We start from the raw sequence: 22,489 nt of genomic DNA, 5'->3' as shown, positions 1-22,489 counted from the left end.
TAGTCAGGTGGTGGGCTGGGACCTCGCGCCTAAGCGGTCTACGCGGGGCCTAGGTGGCCTAAGCTGATTTAAGTAAATTTATTATATATCATATAAAGAAAGTGTTTGCTTATATTTAAAAAAATACATAATTTCAATCGGATACATAAATTGCAAAATAAAATGACATATAGATTATGAAGTATTAGAACATAATGTAAACATGGGAAACAAGGATATAATATGTGTTCATTGAAGTATTTACAAGTCTCTTACAACTTAATAAAAAAAATTGCAATATAAAAGTTATCCATTTTCTATCTAATTGAGAGTTGCAACCTTGCAGATGCCTAGGCGGGTCTGGGCAGACTAGGCGAGCGCCTAAGCAAGTCTAGGCACCCTTTCTTAATTGGGACGATGTCCAGCAGCCTAGTGGCTAGGCAGCACGAGGCGAGGATTTTTAAAATAATAGAATTTTTAGTGATCTTGAAGATGTCATGTGAAAAGATCTTAATAGTGGTAACAATTTTTTTTAAAATTTAAATTACATTAATTGTGCTTGACTCATATATTAATTAAAAACGACTTTCAATAGTTTTGTCAAGCAAGACTACACACAAGCGCTCCTATTTTTTACTCCTCACAAGTGTATTTTGTTTTTAAATATAAAAAATTTGAGTGCAAATGACAATTCTCCTTCTTTATAAGCACTACAAATGTAAAAACGCCATGTGACCACTAGCAGAAAAAGCTTCTTTTTGTTGGGGTCAAGACAAGAAAATCCATGTAAAGAATTGGGTGAGGTGGAAATAAAATGGGTAAGGGAGAATGTCTTTATTATTTTGGTCAAAGATGAAAATGTAGCTTCAAAAATCCTTGAGCAGGTTCCCTGGGCAGTGATGAAAAAGGTGTTCTCTGTCGTGAAATGGCCTCCGGAGCTCGCTTTAGAGGAGATGGAGCTGGATGCTTTCCATTTTGGGTTCAAATAAGGGGAATTCCGCTGGGCTTAGCCTCTATCGAGAACGTGCAGCGTGTAACCAAAGAGGCTGGGAAATTTATAGCCATGGAGGATCCTGGACACGTTCGTGGATTTGTGCGAATCAGAATCTTAGTTGATACGGAGAAACCATTATTCAAGGGATGCTGGATTCGAAGGGATTCAAATAAGGAAACCTGGGTAGAATTTCGGTATGAACGGCTTCAAGATTTTTGCTACAGGTGTGGACGGATTGGGCATATCAATACTGAATGTTCCGTTGAGATGTCTGGAGATGGGGAGGTGGCGTATGGAGAGTGGATGAAGGCACCGCCGGTAAGGGAGGTGGCGACATCGACGAGAGTGGAGTATGTGGGCAGGGGGGAACGCCGGCAGGCCGGGGCGGTGCGCGGACCGGGCATCACGGCTGCACAGAATCAAGGTAGTTTACGGATGTCGAAGGCTCAAGGAATGGAGCGTAATCAAACCATGGAGGCAGGGGGAGCATCAAAGAGTCGGGGCACAGGTAAAAAAAAATGGCGTAGAAGAATGAAGGGGGAGGCAGAGGATACGTCTTCCTGCTCTGAAATGGAATGCATTAAAACAGTGGGTGAAGGAAGGTCGGGCGAGGTCCAGGGGGGCAATAACATTCTGTCCGCCCAAGATGATGAACCATTATGGGGTAGTAAAAGAAGTGGGGAAACACAGGATATGATGCTAACTCAAGCTCCACAGAAGAAATTCAAGGGCCCGGATACGTAAGAGAATTACCAAGGAAGGGTGGCAGAGACAGGGAGGAGGTTAAATTGCAAGGAAGGAGACCTATCGGTGGAACGAGCGGTCTATACGACGGGTGAAGATAAGGAAGAAATAAGTGAGAATCTTGGAGGACAGGAAGTACTGGAAGGGGGGTCGGATATTGCTAAAGGAAGGATGGTGACAAGGAAGGCGGGCAAGTTGGCTCGGGGCCGTGGCGGCTGGCCTTCAACAGCCGTAGGCCAGCCATGAGTTATATATTCTGGAACTGTCGTGGGCTAGGGTCGGACACGACAGTCAGGGCTCTCCATGGGCTTATTCGCAAAAAGAGACCCTCTATGATCTTCTTATCAGAGACTAAGATGAAAGATCATAGAATTCTAGGTGTGAGGAGGCGATTGGGTTACTTACATGGCTTTGATGTTTCGCTAATTGGAATTTCTGGAGGGTTGAGTTTATGGTGGGAGGACAATCTGGAGGTTAATATTATCTTTTCGTCCAAGCATGTTATTGATGCTGTGATGAGAATTAAAGGGCAAACGCAATGGAGTAGGATTACGGGTGTGTACGGAACGTCGTATAGAGTTGAGAAAAATCTGTTTTGGGAATGGATGGTTAACCACTTTACCCCCACAGACATACCTTGGATTTGTGGTGGGGATTTCAACGAATTCCTGTGGGATTATGAGAAGTCTGGAGGAGTTGAGGTCTTGTACAACAGACCAAGATTCTTAGAAGAGTTTCTGTCTTCCTCTCAGTTGATGGATTTGGGTTTCAATGGGCCAACATTCACGTGGAGAGGGCTGAGAAAAGGGGATTGGGTGGAAGAGCGATTAGACAGGGTCATGGCGAATGAAAAGTGGCAGCAACTCTGGCCGAACTCCCATGTTATGCATGAAACGGTTTTAGCCTCGGATCACTGCCCAATTGTTCTTAGTTCTATATCTGATGGGTAGAAAGGAAGGAAGATGTTCAGGTTTGAGGCGTTTTGGGTCTCGGAGGAAGAGTGCAAGAATTTGGTGGAAATGTGCTGGGACTGGCGGCATCATGGTAGCCCTGTGAATAGGTGGGTGAGATCTTTAAACGAATGTCGTTATCGCTTGAGCAGGTGGAATCGTACCAAATTTAAGGGGCGGGGTAGCAGGATCCATGATCTCCTTTCCCAGTTAGACTCACTCCAGCGAGACTGGGGTCCAAACTATGATGAGATAAGGGAGATATCTCGGCAGATTGATGAGTTAAGACTCCAAGATGAGAGTTATTGGTGTCAGCGATCGAGGGTAAAATGGTTGAGGGAGGGGGATGCAAACACTCAGTTTTTTCACTCTTCAACCCTTCAGAGGCGTAGGAGAAATAAGATTGTGAAGCTTAGGGCTGAGAATGGGAACTGGGTGGAAAACCCGTCTCAGGTGCGCCATTTAGTGGATAATCATTTCTCTTCAGTTTTTAGCTCAGCAGGGGCTCGTAACTGGGGGTCGCTGCTAGATTGCATTAATCCCTCGGTCTCGACAGAAATGAATGAGGCGCTAACTGCACCGGTAACGGAGGAGGAGATAAAGGAGGCTGCTGGGAATATGGGAGGTCTTAAGGCTCCTGGCCCCGATGGTTTTCAGGGGATCTTCTATCAGACATACTGGGAGATTGTGAAGGAAGATGTTTCGGCTCTGGTCAGAGAGTTGCTTCAGGACGTTGCGGGTTCGAGATTGATAAATCAGACTAATATAGTACTGATTCCCAAAGTCCCTAATCCGGAATTTGTGTCGCAGTTCAGGCCTATCAGCCTGTGTAACTATTCGTACAAAATACTGTCAAAGATTCTTGCTAACCGGTTGAAGGTATTATTGCCTAAAATCATATCTCCATCTCAGAATGCTTTTGTGGAGGGTAGACAAATTCAGGATTGCATTGGCATAGTCCATGAGATGTTTCATTATCTGAAGGGAAGGAAAGGAAAGCCAGGAACAGATTTGAAATGGGGATTAAACTGGATATGCAGAAGGCGTATGATAGGGTTGAATGGGACTTTTTGGATGCGGTAATGGAAAGAATGGGGTTTAGCAGTAGTTGGAGATCGTTAATTAATGGATGTATTTCGTCTGTGAAGTTCGCTGTTCTCCTAAATGGGCAGGCTGGAGAGTCTTTTGCTCCCTCGCGGGGTCTCCGTCATGGGGATCCTCTTTCTCCTTATTTATTTATCTTGGTGGGGGATGTTCTTTCCAAACTGATTCAAGGTGCGGTGGACCAAGGTAGGTTGGAGGGTGTTAAGATGGGTGGATCCGGACCCGTGATTTCTCACCTCTTCTTTGCGGATGATACCCTTCTGTTTTTGCAGGCAGATGTGAAAAACTGCAGGAATTTGAAACATATGCTGGACAATTTTTGTGTGGCGTCTGGGCAGAAGGATAATCTGGAGAAATCCAGTGTTTTCTTTGGGGCAAATGTTCCGAAAGTGAACGCAGATTAGATGGGGAATGCCCTTGGTATGGCGGTGGTTAGCAATCCGGGGACCTATTTGGGGGTCCCTGCTATTTGGGGCCGGTCGAAAAAGCGTGGTCTTGCTTATGTGAAAGGAAGAGTAATGGAAAAGCTACAAGGGTGGAAACAAAGTACTCTATCCCGTGCCGGTAAAGAGGTTTTAATTAAGGCGGTTATCTAAGCTATCCCGGCGTATCCAATGTGCATTTTTAAATTCCCCGCCGCCGTTTGTCAGGAATTGGATGCGTTGGTGACTGGATTTTGGTGGGGTTACAAGGAGGGAGCCCAAAAGATTCATTGGGTTTCAAAGGAGGTTTTAGGTTTGCCAAAAGACTTAGGTGGTTTAGGTTTTAGAAACTTTATGGAATTTAATGATGCTCTGCTCGCTAAACAGTGCTGGCGTTTAATCACGGAACCGGACTCGCTGTGGGCTAGGGTGATTAAAGCCCGGTATTTTCCCCATTGCTCGATATGGGATGCGAAGAAAGGTGGTCGGGCTTCTTGGGCATGGAGCAGCCTCATCTGTGGCAGGGACGTGATCAAGGAGGGTTCCCATTGGCAGATTTTGGGCGGTCAGGAGGTGCGGGTGTGGCAGGATAGGTGGCTTCCATCCTTGCCCCTTGGACATCCGGTGCCGGTTGGCCAGGTTGCGGTTACTCCCAGTTTAAGGGTCAGTGCGCTTATCTGTTCGGAGTCGGGGCGGTGGAATCTTAGCTTTTTACAGCCTTTCATATCGGGGGAGGCTTTGCAGGCTATTGAGGAGATGCCTCTGGGGGATCTAAGTCGTAATGATAGGCTTATCTGGGATTTGAGTAAGAACGGTACTTATTCGGTCAAGTCGGGTTATAGATGGCTGCAAGGTAGATCACTGGCCAGGAGGGACAAGCATCGGCCTTCTGTTCGTGGGGTGCCTAAGGCGTTTTGGAAGGGGATTTGGAAGCTGGAGGTGCCCCCCAAGTTGCGACACTTCCTGTGGCTTACGATGCATAATTGTCTTCCTACTCGGGAAGCCCTGTACCGACGTCGGTCCTCTCTGACCTCTACTTGTCCTATTTGTTGCTGCCATGATGAAACCATTGAGCACATTTTCCTTTCTTGCTCTTGGGTTGAGCCAATTTGGTTTGGTGGGGCTTTGGGGTATAAATTGGATCGTCTTTCTCTTCCGTCTTGGCTGGAATGGATTTAGAAGGTATTCTCTCCGAATTTATGCAACTCTGGAGATACAATGTGGAGACAATCTTATATTGTTTTTACCTGTTGGTGTATTTGGAAAGCTCGTTGTGATCTTGTTTTCAAAGGGATGTCTGTTAACCCTTTAAAAGTCTTGGCGGATGTTTCTGCGGCTATGAGCTCGTTTTTTGGTGCTAAGGCAATGGCTGGGGTGAGGGGAGGGGGTGACGGGAGGAGGGGTACCCAGGTGGCGCGGTGGTGTTCTCCGGCCTCTCCTTTTGTGAAGATTAATGTGGATGCTAGTTGGTCCAAGGCCTCAAAGATGGGATTTGTTGGATTGATTGCGCGGGACATGGAGAGAAAATTCGTGGCTGCAGCGCGATATGCTATATCTGCTCCTTCTGCTGCTGCAGCGGAGGCTTATGCGTTGTTGCACGGGTGCCAGCTCGGTGAAGAATTGGGTGTAAGGTATGTAATTCTTGAGTCGGACTCCCTTGAAGCGATTAATTGTTTATCTAGCTCGCTGTCTAGGGGTAGTTGGGAGGCATTCCTGGTGCTGGCTCGGGTTAAACAGCTGGGGGGGAAGTTCCTTGTTTGCCGATGGTCTTGGGTGCCCCGTTCTGCTAATGGCGTGGCTCACAAGATTGCATCGGGTGGTTTTACGGAGATGAGTGATGTCGTTTGGGTCGTTAGGCCCCCATCTTCGTTGGTCTTTGTATTGAATAATGACGGGCTACCTTGTCCTCATTAATTTGCTTTGGTGGTGCCGGGGGTGACGCCTCTACTTGGTGGAGGGGTCTTTGTGGTTTACCCCTTGTCACTGCTTGTTAATTGTTTGTATGGTTGCCTCTCTGTAGGCCTTTTATGTTATGATATGGTATCTGGTGTTCAAAAAAAAAAAAAAAAAAGACAAGAAAATCCATGTTTGTGGGTTTCTTCCTTTCTATTCTCTTCACTCTGCTTTTTTAGGTGGCCACTTAAGAACAAGAGAAGAATTCCATGGTGTTTTTTAATTTATGATTTTATTTAATGAGGAAATGATTCACAAATTGCAGGCAAGAAACTGGTGGGGATACTAGAATTAATTTTTATTTTTATTTCTTTGGGGGTGAGTTCGTTCTGAATCTTTCACATTTTGTGTGTTGGTGGAGTTGAGAAAATGCAATAGTAACAAGTGTTTCTATTACAGTCATTACTTGCGAGCTTCTAAGGGCTGAGGTAGGTGGATTTGTATACCGATGCTAATAGATCTAGAGAATGCTTTCGATTTTCAACACATCCAAATCTAACCTTACATTTGTTACTGCTATTAGATACTGGGTACTTGTAGCTAGTATCGAAGGGCTTACTTACGTCGCAGTAAAAGGAACAAACAAAGGAAAAAGAATGTGATGGTATTATATTAAATAATAAGTGCTTAAACAATGATATCCTCTTTTCTGTACCTGAGTAGGTAAAAGAAACCAAAAGATTAGAAAATAAAAAATTAAAATTGACTAAGATGTTAGATTCCAACAACGAAGTATTGCGTGTGATATACATAGCCTTATTGTGAAAAAACTTAGATTAGATTTTTCTTTTGTACACATTAGATCTTAAGAATACGACCTTGCACCAACCCTAATGTTGTTTTACCTTAATTGGCTGAAAACTAATTACGCAACTTATAATCTCAATTCACCTGGAAAAGCATCTTTCTCTATTTAGCATTCATCATGAGTTACACTTCTGTTAAGAATGGATCCCAAATTAAAGGAAAGAAGGGTCTTGCATAGGCTTTATAAGTAAAGTTAGGCTACTTTCATATTGCCAACTGATTTTATGGTAGAACTCCAACTTTCTTCAAACTCATGCCTCAACACTTTTCTTTATCAATCAGAGCCTGTCTCAAACCTAGCTACCACACATTTAATTAGGATATATGTTAAGGATCCAAATATGAACAATTCTTAGATAATTGAACTGAACATTTAATTAGGATATGTTGCAAGATGTAACCTACAAAAACACATTCATTGGAACGAGGTTCCAATTTGTTAGTAGTATAAGTCCCTATGTGTGGGTAATACGGACAACTAAACGTACGGAGAAAGGACAAATTTGGGTGACGACCAAAAAGACGAAAATAAGGACTAGACCAACCAATGATAGAAGACGGAAGAAGGTTAATGATAAAGTTGGCACGGAGAGCAGCTTCAACCCAAAAAGAGGACAGGGCATGACCAGTGTTTAAGAGGAGGCGAATGACAGTAGATATATTATGATGTTTGTGTCCAGCAATACCATTTTGTTCGGATACGTGTGGACAAGAGACACGATGAACAAGCCCAATTTTATGGAAAAAGGTTTTAAAGGAATTATTTATGTATTCCGCACCACCATCGGTTTGAATGAATTCAATGGAGGAATTAATATAGGCTGATTTTAAGAATGATTTATGTGTTACGTACCACCATCAGTTTTTCACCATATTGTATAAAGATTCAAAGTGCATAAAAACCTCGAATTTAGTATGCATAGGGAAACCCAAGAATAACAACAATAATCATCCGTGAACAAGACACAATATCGAAAACTAGAGAGAGGGGGTAAAAGACATCTAAATATCTGAATGAATTAAAGAAAAAAGTAACGGACCAATAATTATATCAGAATTAAAAGATAGTTTGTGCAACTGAGAAAGTGCACAAGGCTTACAAAACGCCTTATTTAATTAAGACATAAACCTAAAGACAATTTAGATAAAACTTTGAAAGTTGGATGACCAAGATGGGAGTGCCACAAGGAAGACGAGACGACATGGAAGGTAGACGAACATGACAAAGACATAGGATAGAGATGACCTTTACAACACCCTTGAAACAACAGAGAACCAATGAAAAGTCAGAAATAACTTGACCAAAATGATGAATAGTATGAACAATGAAATTATCTTTAATAAATTGAAAAGCAAAGAAAACATTTTTCTTTAGAGAATGAACATGTAAGCCATTATTTAAGTTGAACTAACGAGACCCCAAGGTAGGATGAAGAGAACTAGTGTGAGTGATAGAAAGAGCATCCTCATTACCAACGAGGACAAAATCCTTACCAGTATATGGAGAGGAGTCTTGGAGGGCAGCCCCGTTATTAGCCATGTGGTAAGTAGCTTACGTATCAAAGTACTAGGTGAGATCATTGGCAACATCATGAGGAATATCATGATAGCTTGCAAAAGAAGGTGTAGGGCGATGAGGACAAGCAAAGATGTGATGGTTGAAAGAGTTGCCAAAACTACACAAACAACAAAGAGGATCACCAAGAATACCTTGTTGGTTATTGGTGTTGAAGGCCCAATTGTTGGATTGCTAATTGCTACGACCAACACCACCACCACCACCACTACTACTACAATATTAGCTTTAGGTGGCGGATGATGGTGGTAGATATTAGAAAAATCCTATTAGATAAATTATATCCAACTCATCATTTAATTAGTGACGGATATTAGAAAAATCTTGTCGGTTATATCCGACATAAAGTCCTGGCGAAAATTTAGTAGCGGATTCTGGCTTAACGATGGCGGTTATAACCAACAGAAATTGACTATTTTATTATTTTACTTTCTGGCGGTTATTATTTTAGTATTCTGGCGGTTATAACCGACAGAAATGAAAATTTTATTATTTTAAAATGTTATATTGATTATAAATAAATAAATAAATGCATAATTAAAATTTTTTTTTTCACTCATGACCCTAAAGTCTAATGAACCCAATTCCCATGAGCCATAAATTTTCTGAGAGAATAATAACAACAGATTACAATCTAAAGCTCTATCATTTTTGTAATAAGGATTATGCTCCTTCACAGGCAAGCAACAAGATACAAAGAAATTCAAACAATTTTTTTCAATGCGTCACAAAGCACATTGTCTGGCACATAAACACACATGAACATCTAGCGTACTCTATCATGTTTGATTTTGTTATTTTAAAATGTTATATTGATTAAAAATAAATAAATAAACACATGTTTTAAATATTTTTTTTTTCACTCATGGCTCGGCTGGATATAACCGACACGAACAAAGCAAAATTTTGGACAGCCGCCAGAATAATCTTTGAATGTTTTTTTTTAGTGATTTTTTACACATGCTATCTTGGAGTATATACAAACATATTTGACAGTTAGATCGTTGAAACTAATTTCGTAGAATGCATATCCTATCAAATTGATAGATTTAACAAACACTTAAGAGTTAATGTTATACTTCCATTAAGTATAAAATAAGATTTATCCACTAGTGTAAATATTTTAAATTGAAGATCGAATTCATTCATTGCATTCTTATAAGATCGAGGAGTGTAGCTGCAAAAAATCATCAAAATCGGAGCTAAAATAATTGTTAAATTGTGATTTTTCGTTTATAACCATCGAAAACTTTTGTTCCGTTACCTAATCTCTGAATGTTTGTTTTTGCGATTTTTTACGTATGCGATCTTGGAGTGTGTACAAATAAGTTTGATGGTTGAATTGTTGAAAAACATTTCGTAGAAAGCGTATTGCATCAAAATGGTAGATTAAACCAACACTTAGAGTTAATGTTATACTTCCCCATCAAGTTTAAGATAAGATTTTGTGGTATCCACTAATCTAAATATTTTAAATTGAAGATCGAATTCATTCAGTGAATTCTTATAGGGTCGAGGAGTGTAGCTGTAAAAAATCATCAAAATCGAAACTAAAATAACCGTTAAATTGTGATTTTTCGTTTATAACTGTCGAAAACTTTTGTTCCGTTACGTAATCTCTGAATGTTTATTTTTTACGATTTTTTAAGTATGCAATCTCGAAGTGTGTACAAATAAGTTTGACGATTGGATCATTGAAAAGAGTTTCATAGAATGCATATTGCGTCAAAACGGTAGATTAAACAAACACTTAGAGTTAATATTACACTTCTATTAAGTATAAAATAAGATTTTGTGATATCTACTAGTGTAAATATTTTAAATTAAAGATCAAATTTATTCATTACATTCTTATAAGGTCGAGGAGTGTAGCTGTAAAAAATCATCAAAATCGGAGCTAAAATAACCGTTAAATTGTGATTTTTCGTTTATCACCGTCGAAATTTTTTGTTCCGTTACGTAATCTCTGAATGTTTGTTTTTTAGGATTTTTTAATTATGCAATCTCGGAGTGTGTAAAGATAAGTTTGACAGTTGGATCGTTGAAAAAAGTTTCGTAGAATGCATATTGCGTCAAAACGGTAGATTAAACGAACACTTAGAGTTAATAATATACTTCTATTAAGTATAAAATAAGATTTTGTAGTATCTAACAGTGTAAATATTTTAAATTAAAGATCAAATTTATTCATTACATTCATATAAGGTCGAGGAGTGTAGCTGTAAAAAATCATCAAAATCAGAGCTAAAGTAACCGTTAAATTGTGATTTTTCGTTTATAACTGTCGAAATTTTTTGTTCCGTTATGTAATCTCTGAATGTTTGTTTTTATGATCTTTTATGTATGCAATCTCGGAGTGTGTACAAATAAGTTTGATGGTTGGATCGTTGAAAAAAGTTTCATAGAATGCATATTGCGTCAAAACGGCAGATTAAACAAACACTTAAAGTTATTATTATACTTCTATTAAGTATTGGTTAGACAATATTTAGTTTGTGTGATGACATTTTCATTGTAAAATTATCTTTTTGTTTCTTTATCGCATATTTTGCATGGGTTATTATCTATTAAATCAAACAATTATTTATTTAATTTTTAAAAACATATTCTATTTAAATAAATATTATTTATTTATTTATTAAACCAAACAATTATTATTTTATTTTTTAAAATCGTAACAAAATTTTGGGAGGAATTTAAAATTTTAGGAGGGAATTTAAAATTTTGGGAGGGAATTTTGGGGGTATTTTTTAGGCCATTTTTTTTCTGTCGATTATAACTGATAGCAATGAAAATTTTCTATCGTTTAAAAAAAAAAAATGTTTCTATTTGTCTTAACCGACAAGAATGAAAATTTTCCAATATAAAACCTATGAAGTAGCAGAAAAAAGAAATGGAAGCTGAGCCGTCCAGAAGAAGACTGAGAGCCCTAAACCGTCTCTCCGATTGCACCAACACCATTTCCTCCACCATCGCCTTAGCCACTGCCGCCTCTTCGCATCCTTGTCCTCCTACACCGTCAAGCTCAAACGCCAGAATCCCAAGCTCGCCTCCATCACCGATAACCTCATCTCCGCTTTAGACCCTAAGCCTTCGGTAGTTCCGCCTCCGATACCCTCCACTCATCCTCGCCCTCATCTCGTCTTATCCTCCGCTTCTGGTAATTTCTCTACTCCGTTTTTTATTTCTCCGTTTCTTGCTTTGGGTTCGGGTGTTATTTCTGCTTTGTTCTGGTTTTAATTTCAATTTAGGAATCTAGGGTTTTCGGATTTTTCTAAAAGAACATGATGTCGCTTGGAATTTGTCCGTTTCGATCCTCAATCGTACCTTAAATCTATTGATATTAGTTGAAATGTGTTACTTTGTGTTTTCATTTGAATGCTTTGTTTGTATACTTGAATTGAATTTGATGCTATGCTTTAATAGTGGGAACTTTAATGAATTACTGTTCAATTTCATCAGATGGTCAATTCATGGTGGTCACGGAACCTGTAGATTTTGTGCATATATATAGCACAAAGGCAGATTACAAAGTGTGGCGAGATATTGATTTCTTTGGGGAGATATTCGATGTATCAATGAGTCCCAATGACAAGTCTCTGTATATAGAACTCTGGGACCGAATCATCTGGAGAGAAAAACCTGCAAGATGAGGAAGTAATCTTAACTCTTGGTTTCGCCTGTTTTAGGGTTGATTTTTGTTTCTGTTTTCCTTTGTTTTTGTCCATTGTATGAAAGGTTTTGTTTCCTAGTGGAAGATGTGGGTTTTCTCTTTTGTTTTTCTCAGATGGATTGTTGTGTTTTGTGTTTGGGAAAAAGGTTGGTGGAGTTGGGTTTTGGATCTTTTGAATTTAAGCTTCAAATTCCATCGTGCATGGGGGTTGAAGCATGTTTTTCTGGTTGTATATTAGCTGCAGATTCTGATTTCGAGCAGAAGGGGAGAAGAATGCTCAACGAGAGGAAGGGAGAATGCTCTCTTGTCCTTTTTATTTTTTTTATTATTAATATATTTGTTGTCAGATTTATCCGACAGAAAATGCTTTACTTATTCATTATTAATATTTCCCATCGATTATAGCCGACACAATTTCTGTCAGTTATTTGTATTTTTTGTCAGTTTTATCCGACAGAAAATGTTCTTTTTTATTCATTATTAATATATTTTCTGTCGGTTATATCTGACACAAGTTCTGTCAATTTTAGAGTATTTTCTGTTGGAAAATTGATTTCCTGATGCTGGCAAATCTGTCGCTTATTATATCCGCCACTGCATCCATTTTCTGTCGGATTTTGCATAATATTCGACAATAATATATGTTTCTTGTCGGTTTTTGGACCGCCAGCAATAGATAATTTTGTAGTAATGCACAAAAACTACTGCAACCCCATATGCCGCTAGACCTCTAATTGTAGTCACCACGTGGCCTATTATAGACCCCACGAGGGCTGGAATTGCAGTTGTGGCAGGTTTGGGCCGTGAGCTTAGCAAGCTGCTGTTGCGGCATGCCTTGCTGTGGTATTAGGATGGGATAAGGCGGCTGGGCCACGTGCTGCATAATAGTGACAAAGGCGGGAGCACCAAGGACACTAGCAAAAAGTGCATGGCTTGGCCATATTCTCAAGGTGAGTTTGCGTCTCAAAGCTGAGAAGACATGGACGAAGATAAGGAAATTCTAGCAAAGGAGAAAAAAATGAGAACATCAGTGACAAACATCAAATAATCAGGATCAAGACCCTTAAGCATAGAGGTCACCAAATCATTATTAGAAACGGGTTGATTATAGAATTGACAATAAATTTAGCATGTTGAAGGTAGTCAGAGATGAAGCTAAAGACTTTTATGAAAAGTAGTAATTGAAACTAGAGATTGGTGGCATTGGCTAAAAAAGCCTGATAAAAGTGCACATGGTGACACTTCCATATTTTTTTAGAAGAATTTGCTAATAGTAAGACAAAATTAGTCCAAAGAAGGTGGAAGTCAAATAATGACAACTAATTGATTCGTTTGAAACCACGTAGCGAAAGTCGAATCCAGTTAAGTAAGCTTCTTGTCAGCAATAGGAGGGGTGGCGGCAGGACCAAAATAGAGTTATCCATATAGCCAAATAAATTGTAATCCAGAAGAAACAACTACATCTGACTAAACCAGAGAAGGTAATGGGAATCGGTGTATTTCAAAAAGTGAGCAACATCAGGACCCGAGAGAGGGACCTGAGGTGGAGAAGGAAGAAGAAGCTTGAAAGACCATGAAAGATAACGAATGGGAAGGGGTCACAACAAGTTTATGAAAAAAATGAGGGATGGGTACGACAGGTTTTGAGAAAGGAGAAGGACAACAATTTTTGGGGAAAAAATGGAGAAATTTAGGCTTCGGTTTGACCAGGAAAGGGAAAACCTAAACAAGTGATATCATGTAGTGTTGATGCACAAAATCGGTGAAGACTTTGGTACAACAGAAAGTGTGAAGTTTATGACCTTCGCTAGATTGCTCTGGTCATTAGTGTGGATAAGTATGTAAATGAATAGAGACAGGGAAGCAAATAACACAAGATGTACATGGTTCAGCCAGATTGGCTATATCCACGGAGTAGAGGAGTTCTCATTAGTTGTGAAGGGTTTACACAAATACATAGGTTTAAGCTCTCTTTTAGTGAGTTCTAGTGAATAATTTAGTACAAATGACATTAGGGGTTATTGTGGGAGAATGATCCCCTTTTATAGAAGAGAGTTTCTAGCTTTGTTCTGACATCGACATATGTCGTGATGTGATTGGCCTCTGATATCAACACGTGTTGCGCTGTGATTGGCCTCTGATACCGACATGTGTCGCGTTGTGATTGGCCTCATGGTTGGAGGAAAAGTCTTGTGGGTCCTTGACGGTATACTGTTGACTAGTGTTTAGTAGTTTCGGAATTGGTTAAGTATGGTACAAACAGTGCTCCCCTAAGTTCCCGAGTGAGGGAAGCTCCTTAGTTGGGGACTTGCAAGATCCAAGCCATTGAGTAATCACGAAACTTCCAACTACCGAAGTGTGGTGTCGCCTTCACTTACCTTCTCTGTCTTGTAAGTAGATGTGGCATCTTCTCTTGGAAGTACTTTTCCTTTATCCAGGAGTGGTATCTTTAGTTGGCGTTGACGTACAAGGTAATGTATGTATTTCATTTGAAGCTTATTTGTAGTTTCGGGTTTGGTCAAGTGCGATACAAACCATATAGTAGGAGTCCCCAAAGTCTTTAAGCGAGGAGATCTGCCGAATGAGGTAACAGACAAGGTAAGCAATCAGAGTTCCAAGCAATCAGTCTCAGATCGGTAGGTTGATCTTGGGTTCCGGCTGATTGTGCTCATTCTCCTTGTATCTCATTCAGCAACAAGGATAAAGACAAGAAACAGGGAAAATAGATGATATGAGGTACTCTTGTTTTTGGAGAAGACGGATGAATCGGCCCGTGCTTTGTTGTACTTGACTTTCCACAGGTGTATTCTTGAACTGGGCTGGAGGGTTTTCTGGTTTCCTCCAAAGGAGCGAGCCGACTCCAAAATTTAAGGGTCAAAACAAGTCCGTCAAACCTGGAGTATGTTCGATCCTGATGATATGTGATACTTTTGCTGTTTGACAAAGTAGTAAATGTGGTATGGCGAAGCTTTGTTCTTCGACAACGGTGTTAACAAAAGGCTATTGAGGCTTCTTGATCTCTTCAATTAGAGCAATGATGCCGAGCTTGGATTTTTTATTTTGTTGAAGTTTGCATGTTGAAACTTCGTGGGTGGGTCCTGTAGGTTGAAGTAGTGCTCCCTTAATTTCTTGAGTGAGGAAAACTTCTCGTTTGGGGACTTGAAAAATCCAAGGCACTGAGTAGTCGCGAAATTTCTGAGTACCAAGGTGTAGTGGTATATGGTAGGAGTCTCCCAAGTCTCCGGTCAAGGGAGGTGTCTTGGTAGTAGGCAATTTTCCAAACAAAACTTCACCATTTTCCTTTCTAAGTGGTTGCCCAAAACTCGTCCTTCATATATATTTGGTAGGAAAGTTGTTAGGCCCAAAGAAAGGGAGGCCTAGGCTTATTTCTTTCTTTCTTTCTTTCCTTTTTTTTTTTTTTTTTTTTTTTGGGTGAAGCTTTGTAGGTGAAGTTTTGGTGTTGAAGCTTTTGTGTTGAAGCTTTGTAGGTGAAACTTTTGTATTGAAGCTTTGTAGGTGAAGCTCTTGTATTGAAGCTTTTGTGTTGAAGCTTTGTTGGGCACCGCAAATTGATTTTGCTTCACACTATCTTGATCAATAGTGTGTGAAGCTTTTGAGAATTGTAGTTGCTCTCCATTGATGAAGCTTTGTTTGATGTTGAAGCTTTGTTGTTGAAACTTTGTTTGATGTTAAAGCTTTGTTGTTGAGAGTTGAACCTTTGTAGGTGAAGCTTTTGTGTTGAAGCTTTGTAGTTGAGAGTTGAGTCTTTGTAGGTGAAGTTTTGGTGTTGAAGCTTTTGTGTTGAAGCTTTGTAGTGGAGAGTTGAACCTTTGTAGGTAAAACTTTTGTATTGAAGCTTTGTAGGTGAAGCTTTTGTATTGAAGCTTTATAGGTGAAGCTTTTGTGTTGAAACTTTGTAGGTGAAGCTTTTGTGTTGAAGTTTTGTTGGGCACCATAAATTGATTTTGCTTCACACTATCTTGATCAAGAGTGTGTGAAGCTTTTGAGAATTGTAGTTACTCTCCATTGATGAAGCTTTGTTTGATGTTGAAGCTTTGTAGGTGAAGCTTTTGTGTTAGTCACCATAAATTGATTTTGCTTCACATTATCTTGATCAAGAGTGTGTGAGACTTTTGGCATTTGTTGTTGCCTTTCATTTGTTGAAGCTTTTGTTGGCACTATAAATTGAGTGTGTGAGGCTTTTGGCATTTGTTGAAGCTTTTGTTGGCACCATAAATTGATTTTGCTTTACACTATCTTGATCAAGAGTGTGTGAAACTTTTGAGAATTGTTGTTGTCTTCCATTGATGAAGTTGTTGCGTTCCATAAATTTATTTTGCTTCACACTATCTTGATCAAGAGTGTGTGAGGCTTTTGACATTTGTTGTTGCCCTCCATTTGTTGAAGCTTTTGTGTTAAAACTTTGTGGGTGAAGCTTTGAGGTTGAAGCTTTGTTGGGCACCATGAATTGATTTTGCTTCACACTATCTTGATCAAGAGTGTGTGAAGCTTTTGAGAATTATAATTACCCTCAATTTGTTGAAGTTGTTGAATTTCCCAATTTCCTTTTTTTTTTTTTTTTTTTTTTTTTTTTTTTGGGGGGGGGGGGGGAATTAGAAATTTGAAAATGTGGGAGAGACAACATATACAAATTTTGCTTCCACACTGTTGAGTAAGAGATTGTAATGCAAGCCACACCTTATAGTAGTCAAAGGTTTGGATGAACCATAAATTGAATTTGCTTCGAACAATCTTGATCAAGAGTGTGTGAAGCTTTCTATGAGTTGTAGTGTTTGCATTGTTATAGAGGAGAAATGCCTGAAGCAGATGTAAGAGGGCTGAAGAGCTTGATCTTCGTATACCATGCACTGAAGCCATTGTTGGCTTGCAATAAGACTTTGTTGGTGATTATAACTCTTGTTAGGCATAAATGCTCCCCTAGTTGAGTTGTAAAGCTTAAGGGTTTTTGATTATTTATGAATGCTAGGAGTTCACATGTACAAGTTGTACCACTCGTCTTCTGGTTGGTGGAATAAATGGTAAGTTGCTTTCATCACTTGGTTAGTGGTACGAATGTGAGTTCCTTTATCACCTTTCATCACATTTCATCACCTGGTTGGTGGCACGAAGATGAGTTCCTTCTTCACTTGGTTGGTGGCATGAGTGGCAAGTTGCCAAATGATATTAGAGTACGGATTGTACATTTCATCACCTGGTTGGTGGCACGAAGGAGAGTACGAGTTGTACATTTCATCACCTGTTTGGTGGCATGAAAATAAGTTCCTTCTTCACCTGGTTGGTGGCATGAGTGGCAAGTTGCCAAATGACATTAGACTACAGGTTGTACATTTCATCACCTCGTTGGTGGCATGAAGATGAGTTCTTTCTTCACATTTCATCACTTGGTTGGTGAGAATAAGGGCGAGGTGTCGAGGCACATTGTAGCAAGTGTCGAATGACACAAAGTATGTTGAACCCTTTCAAAGCACAGTTGGCTTATGTATGGATGTGTTGGAATGTATGATGTTTATGTATGAATGTGTTGGAATGTATGATGTTTATGTTGATTGACATGAGTGATGCTTATGAATGTTTTGCTATACATGAAGGGATCCATGCTTTCGATAGATGAACCATGTTGGTTGTAACACTTAGTATCACATACTTTGTGTCAAAGTACGCATGTTGAAGCTCTGAGTTGGAGTATAAGGGTAGGTCAACATAGACCAAGTGTTCTAGTGCTAGGAATGCAAAAAACTCAGAAGAAATTGTCTGAATTCCCTCTTCTTTAAATATTTGCCGAATGGCTTGTGTGACAAAAGATCTCAAGTGGTTGAGAGTCAAAACATTTGTAATGTGTATGCCTTCTTATAATAGCATTTCCTTCAGTACCCTGTCCTCCACTTTGAAAAAGTGAGGCTTGGCCCCATAGTCATAATAGTCAACGGTACGTTCACCCCTGGTTGTCTTGAAACGAACTTTTATCCCTCTTTTTGTAATAGGCTTGCTGAGAGTAAAAATTCTTCCTCTTACCAAGAGACAAATACGTTTGGTGACTTAGCGAGTAGCTAAATGAGGCAGAAGATGATGCAATGGGTGTCTAAATGGCCAAGATCTCCTCACTTGGTAGAACTTGACTTCCACTTCCCACTTGTTGATAGGGGTTAACCATATGGGGGTTCCCTTGGTATGTCCTTGCTTCGGCGGAGGCGTGGTTGTAAGCCTGTGCCATCACCCCAGAGTAAGTCTTCCAAGTGTTGGCATTGATCATGTACTTGAAAAAACAATCATGTAGGCCTACTGTGAAGGCTTTGAGGGCGGTATTGTCATCTGCCTCAGCGCAGCGAGAATACTTATGGCTGAAGCAGCCGGCATACTTTCGTAGTGGCTCGTCTGACTTCTGGCGAATAGTGTACAAGTCATTTGCGGAATGTAAGCGATATGTCTGGAAGATGTGTTGAGAGACAAACAGTTTCCTTAGTTCCTTAAATGAGTCTACTGTCTCAGGTGGAAGACGGCAATACCAATTCAGAGCTCCGCCAGAAAAGGTAGAGGGGAAGAGAAGACATCGATCTTCGTCGGTGTGCATCCGGTATGCCATGGTGGACTCAAAGAAGTTAAGGTGTTCAATCGAGTCCTCCCTTCCAGTGTAGAGCTGTAAGCCAAGCTTCTGCTTTGTCTTTGCTTAAAGAAGGGTGTCGAGGATCCTCCTTGTAAGAGGGCCAGGCCTAGGTTGGTTCTAGTCAGGTATTTCGGCCTGACGTTCGGCCTTCAACTTGTTTACTTCCTCAAGGAGTTGTAGGACAAAGGGGTCCTAAGTGGAGTCAGGTACTGCTGGATCATTTTTCCGTAAGTCTCCATCTCCTCTTGGAAGTAGAAAAGCTTGATCAAGGGCATGAGATTTTTCTTTGGACTCATCGTACTGACTTCCAGGGCGAGCCTGTCGAAACACCCCCGAGTCCCCCGTACCTTCATATTTCTCTAGGATATGTCACTCATTCCTTAGATTGGCAGTTGGCTTGGGGCATGGGAGATGACTAAATCTTTTAGAAACTTTTGGGTCATTGACCTTCGAGCTTATGTGGATGGGGTTCTTTCAACATTGCCTCAGGAAGTCCTGACAGTCGCGATAAACGGCTTTTGATCCTTCTACTCCTTCTGCAAGAAGGTGCCTTCCTCTACTTTTCCTGTTTCGGGTCGAAGCAGCTGGGTCGAGAGAGGTCTCATGTTGATCAACACCTTAACGAGTAACTCACTCCCCATTAGGGATATCCATGTTGAAGGCAGGTGATCCCCCGTGTTGGGGGGCACCCAGGTGGTGGTTGACTTCCTCAGGGACGATGAGTTCGTGTGTTTGAGTATGCCTAGCTTCATGGAGCATCCCGAAGAGCTTTTCATACTGTTCCTGGAGGATCTCATTCTTTATCGCTATCTTGTTGTTCTGAGCCTCTAGCTCATCGACTTTAGCCTGCAGAGCAAACTTCTTTCGTTGCTTCGCACTAAGTGCGAGAGGGTGTCATTCTGCGTGCTGTGGCTCCCTTCACTCCCCATGTTGGAGAGCGGTGCCTAGTCAAAAGAAAGTGTACGAATGGTGGAAACCAGCTTGACAAAGCTGGAGAGAGTAGGAATAAGCGGGATTCCCACATACGCCGCCAAATGTTGATGCACAAAATCGGCGAGGACTTTAGTACAACAGAAAGTGTGAAGTTTGTGACATTCGCTAGATTGCTCTGGTCATTAGTGTGGATAAGTATGTAAATTAATAGAGACAGGGAAGCAAATAATACAAGATGTACGTGGTTCACCGAGATTGGCTACGTCCACGGAGTAGAGGAGTTCTCATTAGTTGTGAAGGGTTTACACAAATACATAGGTTTAAGCTCTCTTTTAGTGAGTTCTAGTGAATAGTTTAGTACAAATGACATTAGGGGTTATTGTGGGAGAATGATCCCCTTTTATAGAAGAGAGTTTCTAGCTTGTTCTGACATCGACACGTGTCATGAAGTGATTGGCCTCTGATATCGACACGTGTTGTGCTGTTATTGGCCTCTGATACTGACATGTGTCGCGTTGTGATTAGCCTCATGGTTGGAGGAAAAGTCTTGTGGGTCCTTGACGGTATACTGTTGACCGATGCTTAGTAGTTTCGGGATTGGTCAAGTATGGTACAAATATGTACTAGTCACCTAAACATGTAGAATTGTAATTGTATCGATTTTACTTGATAACATAAGGTAAAAATATATACTAGTCAAGTGACTTATTGTACAAGTAAACCTAAGATCTCAGGGATTTACATAACCTGGCCTAATAGAATCCTAACCAAATTCTCCTACACTAACAGAAACTTGGGTTAGATACACATCATGCACCAAGAGTACTTCTTCAGGGCATCTCTAATAAAAGATGCAAATGCCTTAACATGTGTATTTTGCTTTTCTGCTTCTAGAGGTTTTCTTGAGATTTGTGTGCTGCATAAAGCTAACCTGCTCGAAGACCTTGTAGTGTGCGCCAAGTTTTTCGAGAACGTTGAAGAGGTGGTTCACCTGGGTTTCTTTGCAAATCATCTTGCCGAAGAGAAAAGAGTCTCCCTCTTTGCCACCATGCAGAAGACTTTGATCTTAGCTACTGAGACGATGCATCTTGACTATGATGTAGTTCATGCTGTGAAAGAGACTGAGGCAGTGATGGAATCTAAAGCTCGCTCTGCTTAAAAAATGTTGAAGAGTTGAAGTCTAAGCTTGCCTATTTAATGGGGTCCAATGTCTTTGCCCCCAACTTTCTGCGCAATTGGAAGACGTTCGCCCTAAATCTTAACTGCCTTAAGAAGTCTTTCGCAGACAAGAAAGACAAATGGCCATATGAACTTCTTGATGTTCTATGAGCATATTACAGAACTAAACAACAAGCTACCGACGAAACTCCTTTCTCTATGGCATTCAATTATGAGGCGTTAGTCATTCTCAACGTCGTTGTGCCAACAACATTGTACGACCAAATCCAGAGCAGAGCAAGAAAGAAGCTATCACAAACTTTGGACTTGGCAGAGGAAGAACGTGATAATTTGTCACCCGAATCGCAGCTTACCGTCATCAGCTCCTCTCCAGATACAACAAGAGTGTGAAGATCCAACAGTTCCACCCGGAAGACCAAATCCTAAGAAAGAACCCTTCATCATTACCCACAGGGAAGGCTCCAAATAGACGAATCCGCTTTCCGTCATCACCACCTGAACCGTATCCCGGCCTACCAAAGTTTAAGTCTCTAGCAGATTGATGAGCAAGACCTCGCAAGCCGAAAAATTATTTAAGTTGTTTTGTAGTTCCTATCTTTCAACAGATCTTCAAATACTTATTATATTTTCAATGAAGATTTGAGGGGTTATCTACAACTTGGCCCAACTGTATGCTCATAACAGCTTCCATGATCTCTAGTGAGAGAAGATAAACTAATTTTCTGACACCACTTTGGTGTATGTTCTCCCCTAGGGAGAAGGTAAACTGCCCGAATATCTAGGCGTGGATAAGTCTAGCTACCTTGTGTAACTAGGTGCATAATGACATGCATCGGTTATTCTTTGAATTAGCCACAATAGTCTTGTTCAAGACATAGCTAACTGAAGGATTATAGGCCCTTAGCCTAATCCGTCGGAACTCGAGGTCTCTTTGCTGGAAGAGGCGTAAATGCAGTGCATTCCTTGAACCTCTATCCATGAAGATCCATACTACTGCATGCCTTCAGGTGACTACCCTTTGTGTTCTTATGGAACTTTATCATTGTCGACATGCTATTTTCAATCTCAGTATTTTCGTATCACTCGGTGCTACATACTATATCTTGCAATTCATTAAAAATTCATAATCTAGATGTATCTACATTTGATAACTCTAAAAATATACTCCTCAAATTTTAATGGAGTATGTGACACATCTACATATTTTAATATTAAAGTCCTTTGTTCATTGTGACTTTCATTAGGAGTACTATCAAGTATTACTGACAAAAAAACACTTTTCACTTTTGATGCCAAAGTCAACTCGGATTGAGTTTTCACTAAGTCGCATAAGCATCGGAAAACATTTAACTTATCTACAAAAGGTCTAATCATGCATACAAAGACATTTCATAACAATAATTATTCTGGAACTGCATCCCTTCCGTATCCATATATACTGAGCCTGCTGAGCAGGCGATCCAGATTGTTGAAATTTGATCCAACGACTACAATTATTATAACTTTTAGAGGGCCCCCTGCTTATAACCGTTGGATCAAATTTCAATTACCCG

General features: G+C 40.3%; 1 protein-coding gene across 1 annotated transcript; it reads left to right on the top strand.

Annotated features, from left to right (window-relative positions):
- The first annotated feature begins 5,486 nt into the window (after window positions 1-5,486).
- LOC137710078 (uncharacterized) lies at window positions 5,487-6,107 on the top strand. The gene has a single exon (XM_068449034.1). It carries the CDS (start codon window positions 5,487-5,489, stop codon window positions 6,105-6,107), a length of 621 nt encoding a protein of 206 aa, XP_068305135.1.
- The last annotated feature ends 16,382 nt before the right edge of the window (window positions 6,108-22,489 follow it).

Source organism: Pyrus communis, chromosome 12, assembly GCF_963583255.1.
Source record: "Pyrus communis chromosome 12, drPyrComm1.1, whole genome shotgun sequence".
Classification (NCBI taxonomy): Eukaryota; Viridiplantae; Streptophyta; class Magnoliopsida; order Rosales; family Rosaceae; genus Pyrus; species Pyrus communis.
This window is presented reverse-complemented; position numbering and strand designations above follow the sequence as displayed.

Excerpts from the sequence above, each read along its gene's own strand:
- LOC137710078 (XM_068449034.1), top strand. The coding sequence starts at position 5,487 with ATGTCTGTTAACCCTTTAAAAGTCTTGGCGGATGTTTCTGCGGCTATG.